This window comes from Ictalurus furcatus, chromosome 23, assembly GCF_023375685.1.
Source record: "Ictalurus furcatus strain D&B chromosome 23, Billie_1.0, whole genome shotgun sequence".
NCBI lineage: Eukaryota > Metazoa > Chordata > Actinopteri > Siluriformes > Ictaluridae > Ictalurus > Ictalurus furcatus.
Window position 1 is genome coordinate 17,647,569 of NC_071277.1, and position 9,204 is coordinate 17,656,772.

The following is a 9,204-nucleotide window of genomic DNA, read 5'->3' on the forward strand; positions in this document are numbered from 1 at the left end:
TGGTGTTGCACTGATATTCTTCCGACTGCGTTTCCACTCCGGTTTGTGATTCTTCAGCTAGCCGAGTGCTGCCACTATGACCGGCCGGGTTCTAGTCGGAGTTAAGCGGGTTATTGACTACGCCGTAAAGGTACACGTCTCCTCTCTTTACCGTCTGTTTCTTAATTTGGAAAGAAATGCATCACTTTTAAAATATTTATCTTCCAGACGGTTAACTTGAACCCAGCTGTTTGGCAGGTTAACCGAGTTAACCCCGGGTGGAATTCCAAAAAGTAACGTAGTGCACTACTAAAGGGTGCAGACGCCGCCATTTTCTCGCGTGTGTAGTGCACTTCTGTGGCAGATACGGAGTTATTTGTGATTGGGCCTTAGCCTAGTTTTGCTTGCAGGCAAGACGGTTAAAGGCAGGATAAACTTCAAACCAAGGTCAGCGCGGATAGGAACGTGTTTGGACGGAGAGATAACTAAATAAAATTTATCTCCATATTTAGGGTTATAAACTTTAATACAGAATGTTTACATTTTGTTTAGCTGTAATTCAGCTGTCATAATTATGACATTTGGCTAGCAAGTGTTCCTATCTTGGGGGGGTGTCTTCATTAGGGTTGCCATATTTGGACTAATACCTTCAAACTAATGCCCTTTTTAAATCTTTCGTGCGTCAGTAAAACGGAGTAAACACATTTACATAAAAAAAACACATTATTATACTATTATTTATAATTAGTCCTCATCTATATATCTACTCTGTATGTCTAGTGTGATAATATTAAAAACCAGACCCTGTTAGACAGGGATTCCTATCAACCTGGCAACATCGTATGTTATATTGAATAGATAAGTCTATCTATTCATTATAGACTGAATAATCCAGTAGATCTGCCATGTTATGTTATGTTATGTAAGGAATAAAACAGTTTGGGGTGTGCGGTTCTGGGGAAATAATCAATGACACTGCTTCGACTAATACTACTTCGAAGTTGATTACTTTTCTATAACGGCACATCTCCTACCACAATTTGCCAGCAATTACACATTTTTATTAGCGTAATAAAGTCCCCGTGTAAGCTGTTACTATAGAAACCATTACGTTTAGAACAAGCGTGTTAAAATAAACCTGCGATTTTCCTGCAAGCTGCACTCTTGTCATACCTGCTGTTATAGAAAATGAATCAACACCTTCTGACCAACCAGAATGGAGAATTCACCAGCACTGTCGAATATGAAATTATGAATCAGTATTGTATAAATTATAAAAAAAAAAAAAAAAGTGACTTTCTTCAAATAATCCTCACCTCAACTTGTATTAAAGCTGGAATACCGATTACTTGACTCTTCTTGTGGTTCTTGATTTTCTTCCAGACCACTGGTAGGTGAATTTTTTTATTTTATTATTTTTTTCGATCTGCTGCTATCTGCTTGATGACAAGATTGGGACACGATCAAAGTCAGCCTGGACGGCACGTAGACGCGTAACAACAATTTTGCAATATATTGCGATATACAACACCGATAGTGAGCATTTAAAATATTGCACGTAGTTGTACAGGATGCTGTTTTGCGCGTCATCATTTTTGTGCCAAATTTATTAGGACAATTTATTGTTTTTGTTTAACATCGTGTGGTCATTTTTATCCGTTTATAGTTGCATATAATGTTTCAGCAGTAGTCCCTGTTTCAAGTCCTTGTGAATGAGAAAATGAATCAACACCTTCTGAGTAATCAGGTTCACAAATCCTTTTAATTGGGAATCCTCAAGGGAAGTTTCTCCAAAAATCCACAGTAGTATCGAATTAGGAGCATCTGAGAACTAATATTATACATGATTTATTGTTCTCTCTCTCTCTCTCTCAGATCCGAGTCAAGCCTGACAAAACCGGCGTGGTTACGGATGGCGTGAAACACTCGATGAACCCTTTCTGTGAGATCGCAGTGGAGGAGGCTGTCCGACTGAAGGAGAAGAAACTGGTGAAGGAGGTTGTGGCTGTAAGCTGTGGACCTCAGCAAGTCCAGGTAACACATTCGGCATTTCTAACTCCCTGAACCTTTGTATTTATTTGTCCAGGGCTTTAAACGAGCGCTTTATTAAAGGCGCATGTGTTTTGGTGATGCCGTTACTATAAGACTGTAAATTACTATAAGATGAGATTTGAGTTACAGTCGATATCAGACAGTGTTAATAATAATAACTGTAACACAATATGTTTTGCTAAATATATTCGTGTGATCCAGATTGGCCTGTTCCCATTATATCCGTTGTTTTCCCCAAATTACATTAAAAGTTCTAAACATTTTGGTTCACTTGTATCTATTTCTTACGTACATTCTGGAGGATTTGACTTAAACCCATTTTGTGTAATCTCAATGAAGGGTGTTTGGAAAAGTATTGCAATTTTGGAAAAACAGTTTACAACATTACTGTGGTGGAAGAAATTCCTTCATGTTTAATGCTCTGCTGAAGCTTCCAAGACACAACATGTAATATTTATATATTTATTTCATTTTCAAACAGTACAGTACATTTTCACCATACAATCAGTACTGTTTATTTTTGTAATAAAATTCAGCTATATTTTTAATTGAGTGTTATGTTGTCATTCAGTATCATTTTTAATAATTATCGGTCGATTGATTAATCGTTTATCGGCAGGTACCGCCCGGTCCACCTCTATTCTTCAGTATATATATTGTAACACATCCCATTCCCTGTTTGATCCACGATCAGCATTTTTTAAATGTTCTAACAAACACTCAGTCTGATATGCATCCATGCACGTTGTGTTAGTTTCATCAGACTCGACTAACTGCTGAAATGTGTATGTTCAGGAGACCATCCGTACAGCGCTGGCTATGGGGGCAGACCGCGGCATTCACGTGGAGGTTTCCGGAAAGGACTACGAGTCTCTCGGGCCTCTGCAGGTGTCCAAGATCCTCGCCGCGTTGGCCAAGAACGAGGACGCTTCCCTCATCATCCTCGGGAAACAGGTAGCGTTTTTGAAAGGGATTTCCAGAAAATGGAGCTCACAGGGTGCTGAGAGTGTAGAGGAAGCGCCAGTGGCTTCACATTGCAGCTTTCTAGTTCTCTAAAGGTGCAAATGTATTTCAGTGACCACGTGTACGTGCACACTGCATTTTTCACATACTGACTTACATATCATCTCGGTGTCCACTAGGTGGCACACGAGAGCCTCACTATCTGCTGTCCGATATACTTTTATCCAGACTTGTTTAATATTTTTTTATTTATTTATTTATTTATTTTTTTAAGTACCATCTGAACAGATTATACAGTTTTTATCCTGTATAAATTTTAAGCGTCTTATTTAATATTTTAAATATTTATTGATGAACCTTTTTGTTCGACATGTGAATAGCCTGGCTGCTTACATGGTGTTAAAACGAATTTAATAATAATAATAATAATAATAATAATATCCAGTTTCCTAGTTCGACTGCAATGTTTAACGATTTCCCGCACAGCGATGTTAAACACGCTCTTGAGTGCCATTTTTTGTTTTGTTTTGTTTAGATTAGTGCAACACTTTCTGCCGTCGTCGTGACTGTTGTCATGATAATCAATAGTCTTAAAATATATCAAAAATCAAAAATCTTAAAAGTGCAACATGAATTAGAAATGATTTGGATTTGTTTTTTTTTCTTGCATTGAGCGAAGTGATGTACAAAAATGTATACACTTATGTGCAATAAACAGTTTTTCTTTAATATGCCTTCATAGTATTTATAAAAAAAAAATTTAAAAAATCAATAACGAATGGTCTCATTACATACCCATGATATACGAGCTTTAGAGTGAAGCAGGTCAAAGGCTTCAGGTGTGATAAAATAAAAAATAACCGTAAGTGTTTTTATGACGTGTAATGTAAAAGGGTTTTTTTTTTGTTTGTTTTTACAAGTTCATTATATTACATATTACATTTTGGGTGTTTACACAGCGTTTCAGCAAAGAATACAATTCCTGGAATTGCTAACATGCTGTATATTGCCTGGTATACGAGTTGACAGAGTTTCATAGGGACTTTATCTTTACAGCGTGGGCAGGTTAAATGAACTCTTCCATGATCTCGTGGATAATGTATCATTAATATGTTTCAAGCGCTTATGATGTCGCTTTGGTTCCGTGTAGGTTTATACGAGCTCCGTGAAGGTTAAGTGAAGCACGTTCTTTGTGTGTTTGTTGTGCAACAGGCTATCGATGACGACTGTAATCAGACGGGTCAGATGACGGCCGCTCTGTTGGACTGGCCCCAGGTGTGTATGTGCTTTTTGTTTGCGCTCTCTCTCTCTCTCTCTCACTCTCACGCACGCACACACGGAGAGCGTATTATCTTATTTTCTCTGTTTACAACATGTGGGAATTCCATATGGGTTGTTTCTTTGTGTTGTGACATTTGTTTACGCTTGAATCAGAATCTCATGTATTCGCCATTTACGTTTAGATGTGTTAAGAATTTATCAGAACGGACCACAGTACACACAATCACACTTATTAACATAAGAGCTGTAAGGACGTAATTACCATGTTATAAGCTGTATACGTATACAAAACCTGTACTTATAGTATATATATGTGTGTGTGTGTGTAGTATAAAGAAAATGCACTATTATAAATATGTGAAGGATGAAAATATTATATATATTTAGTGATACTATGAGTACTAATAATAATGGTAATGTATTGTATACATAATTTAGGCAGTATTATTTGATATTGTTATATCAAATATAGTATGTTGCAATTATTTTTAATGTAACTTATATGAAGGATCTAGTTTAAAAAAAAAAGCACTATATAATTAAATATGTTAGGAATAACACGCAAGCTTTTATATGAAAATAATGCACGCCTGGGTGGTGTGACGTGGCAAGACGCACAGGTGGAGTGCATAATTACCCCCAGAAGTACATAATTTTCATATAAACAGCACAGTCTGGAGTTTGTTATCCTGCTTATACCACAGGGATTTGCCAATGATAACACTGTTTAATCATGTATGTATGACACGTCCTACGTTTTAACAGTTTATTATTCGATTTAGTGTTGTGGAACATCCGAGAGACAAGTTAGTTCCTGTTCTTACTTATGTTAAAGCTGTGATAAACAGTCTCACTCTCTCTCTCTCTCACTCACACACACACACACACAAGGCCTGTGATTTCCCCGTTAAAACATAATCGAGATCCGGGTTTATTATTAGTCTTAGATTATGTAGAGCGTCTGCTGTAAAAGTCCCTGTGTATGAGCTGTTACTATAGAAACAGTAATGTATTAGAACATGCAAATTAAATATTAACCGGTCATTCATGTTCCAACCATAACAGTGTATAACCGTGCTGTTATACAAAAATAACGCCTTCTGGTTAACCTTTGGTTAATGGTTAACCTTCTGACCAATCAGACTTGAGCATTCGTCCATACTGTGGTATTTAAATATATATATATATATATATATATATATATATATATATATATATATATATGAGAGAGAGAGTGTGTGTATATACAGTATAATGTTGGGCAGTTACTAAATTTTACAGTATTTTTGTAAAAGTATACAATATTATCAGGCTTTTGTATTACACGATAATAGTTCAGTACTAGATTGTAAGGCTTCTGAATTCTTGGATACATTTGCTCTTAATTTTTATTTAGCTAGTGTTTTAGATTACAATTACAGGGTACATGTATCCTTATCAGAGGTGACCATACCAGAATTATAGCAGTAAGATAAAAAAAAAAAAAAACTGATATGTAGTACATCATATCATGTAGAAAATACGACACAAGATAAGACCCTATAATGTCTAAGGATATAAATGTGTCGATTTGTACAGGGGATCTGATCGCTTGCTATCGGAACAGAAGTACTTATCCTCTCAGTAAACTGTGACCTTTAGCCATTCTGTCCTATGTTCAGTATTTGAAGAGAAGCCCTTTCCTTTTTCCACGTGTATTTCTGTAGTTCATCCAGCAGAGGTCGGAGCAGAGCTTCACAAGCGTGTCCCCTACAAGCCCGAAGATCACCAGATCACCTGTTGTTGTGTCAAATCTGTACAATATTTCTGAGCTGTAGATAGCTTGCAGAGGAAACAGAGAAACGGCGTTTGTAATCAGGATCGCTGAACCGTGTGCTGTAAAGAACCGATCCGTTTTCTTTAACGCAGGGGACCTTCGCCTCCGAGGTGACGTTCGAGGGAGATAAACTGAAAGTGGTGCGAGAGATTGACGGAGGACTGGAGACCATTAAAATCAACACGCCTGCGGTGGTGACTGCCGACCTCCGCCTCAACACACCCCGATACGCCACACTGCCCAACATCATGGTACAGGAGCTCTATTAACACTAATACCACCATCCAGCTTCACTGGATTATAAAATTAGTCTGGGAAATATGACTGAACAATATGAGTACCGTGATCTAATAACCTCATTTCTAAGTATCGTCATTATCAGTCATGTGGGAGTGCTGTCAATAAAATCTCTTTTTATATATATTTATATAAAGCAATAATTTTCTTTTCACACCTTTTTCTTGTAATTCTTATAAATGCTGGTGAAGAATCTCTGAACCTATAGTGGTTCTTGTTAGCTCTTTGTTAGCAAAACCTCAGCAAGATTATATATTGTGGTACATAACGTGTATCAAGTATTGTGATTGGTCAGGAGGTAAAAAAAAAAAGTCTCTTGATGTCACATGACCTTGCCTTTCTGGAAACATGAACTTTTTTAAGCTGGTGGTTATGCAAACAGGAAAGGGGGGGGGGTTTAAGAACAAACCTATGAGACATAAATTGTTTATTTAATTAAAACTCAAGGGTAGGTCTTGCACTTCAGAACGCAGTGTCTAGAAAGTATGTTGTTGTAGTTGTTGTTGTTGTTGTTGTTATTTACAGCTTCATATAGGAATGGACCAGATTGTAAACAAAAGCTGTTTTTATACTTTTTATTTTATTTATTTATTTTTTTAGAAAGCCAAGAAAAAGAAGATCGCCAGCGTGAAGCCAGGAGACCTGGGAGTGGACATGAGCTCTCGGATGGAGGTGCTGCGGGTGGACGAGCCGCCACAGAGGCAGGCTGGAATGAAAGTGGAGTCGGTGGAGGAGCTGGTGGCTAAGCTGAAGGAGGCAGGAAGCATATAAAGGCCAAGGGAGGAGGTGGAGCTAGTGCACCTACTCACTGGGGTAAAAGCCGTGTTGACAGAAATTAGCAGCATTGTTCTTAATATTAATAAAGTGATAATGTAGCAGTGTTAAACTAATGTGTAGATAATAAAGTGATGTATAGGGAAAAAAAAATGGAATATGTGGTCAGTCTGATTTAATAAAAATATTCTCATCAAAACGTGATTTTAAACTAGTTTCCAAGTACTAGACTGAATTATGTAGAGTAGCGCGAGCGTGATCGATTCACATAGTATTAACGTAAACCGATTACGTTCTGAAATCTTACGAGAGTGTTGCCACTGACTGGAATGAAGAGCTATCGTATTAAATTGACGCGCTCGCAGTAGAATAGAGCAGCGAAATGCCAGAGACCCGGGTTCGAATCTCAGCTCAGGCGAGAGCACAGATTTCGATGTTATTCAGGGCTTTGGAAATACACGATCAAATCATGTTGGATGTACAAAAACATATCGTGTCACTGTAACTCGATTCAATCACGTAAAATGGTTGTGTGCATTTGAATTAAGAAAAAAAAAAAATCATAGAATTTACTGGACTGTCTTTCTTTTCCAGATCTATTTTACTCATCGCCATAAACCCTGACTCAAACCCCACGGACGTTCGACACTTTCACCGATTCTCTGACCAGCCGGCTGTAGCGGTGTCCGCTCCGTTCTGTATCCCGACTCCATCGTTATTTCTCGTCCTGGTCCTTATAACTCTCACACTCATCTTTGTAGTAATTTTTCTGCTGTGTTACAGCTAGTGTCACTACACTGTCTGGTGTAGATTAATGCTGAGAGACACTTTCTCACGTTAAAGAGAAGGAATGCTGATCTAGGATCAGTTTTTGCTTCCTGTTTGATCACATCATATATTTAAATGATCAGAATTCAGAGCGGTACTGATCCGTATTCATCTCTGACTGACGGCTGGAGGAAGAAGCGTTTTTGCTTTTTATGCTGTATTCAGTATGTTTATTAGATACTTCAATTGGAAACCTTCCTAGATTAGCACTTGTACACTACCTGATTCAAGTAAACGAACCGGTTTCCCGTTATTTTGTCCGTCCTGCGTCCGTCCCTGTCAGAAAGACGAGATGTTTATGATACGAGGGTGTGTCTATGATCCTACACTCTTTATAAACAAAGGACGTTTCTAATAAATACACACACCGTCTATAAAAACCTCGTCTGAACCGTAGATAAATCACACGAGTACCGTTTCAGCTTGAATAGTTTATACTTCAGAGAGTGTCTCTCAGCATGGGCCAGAACGAGAGAAATGAGCTCTTTTTTTTTTCTTTTTTTTTTTACCACAAACGCTTCTGGTTTTGAGTTTTGATTGTACAGTATCTAACTGTGAAAATAAAAAAAAAACAATCTGTTCTTTTCATGTGCGTTTCACACGTATTTCCTCTTCCTAGCATCAACGCTGATTCGATATTGTCGTAAGATCTTTCCACTGAGAAAGGCCAAAGTGTAAAAGTTCAGTCTGGTATATTGATGTGTACTCCAGTCTTGTTGAGTTGTGTACAGTACACTCGGCCAACCTGCTGAGCGAAACCGCGGTGTGAATGACAAGACAGGGTTGCCGGTAGCAAAGGACCGCATATCCTGTCAGTGATGCGACTTCACATGCTTCACTCGGTGATCTGTATCTCTCCCTTCTTATATCACGATTATGTATTTGCAGAGATGATTGTACTTTTAAGTGAGGGAGAATGTTTGAGACTCGCTGACGAGATTAACTGACAATTTCCCCATCAGGAAATTTTAAATGTCACACTAGTGTACAAATAATACAAAGCAACATGAGTGAAATGTAATGTATTTAAATATACACTACCGGTCAAAAGTTTACACACACTCATTCCTTATTTTTATTTTTTCCCCCCACATTTTAGAATGATATTATTATTATTATTATTATTATTATTATTATTATTAAGTCATGAAAACTCCGGAATAACACAAATGGTAATAAGAATCATTTATTTTACTTTTTTCCCCCATAAAATC

At 37.5% G+C, this 9,204-nt stretch overlaps 1 protein-coding gene across 1 annotated transcript; it reads left to right on the forward strand.

The window, feature by feature from the left end:
- etfb (electron transfer flavoprotein subunit beta) lies at nucleotides 1-8,578 on the forward strand. Its single transcript, XM_053611718.1, has 7 exons — nucleotides 1-130; nucleotides 1,855-2,013; nucleotides 2,827-2,985; nucleotides 4,207-4,269; nucleotides 6,184-6,342; nucleotides 6,989-7,201; nucleotides 7,757-8,578. Exons 1-6 carry the CDS (start codon nucleotides 77-79, stop codon nucleotides 7,157-7,159), a joined length of 765 nt encoding a protein of 254 aa, XP_053467693.1. The 5' UTR covers nucleotides 1-76; the 3' UTR covers nucleotides 7,160-7,201; nucleotides 7,757-8,578.
- The last annotated feature ends 626 nt before the right edge of the window (nucleotides 8,579-9,204 follow it).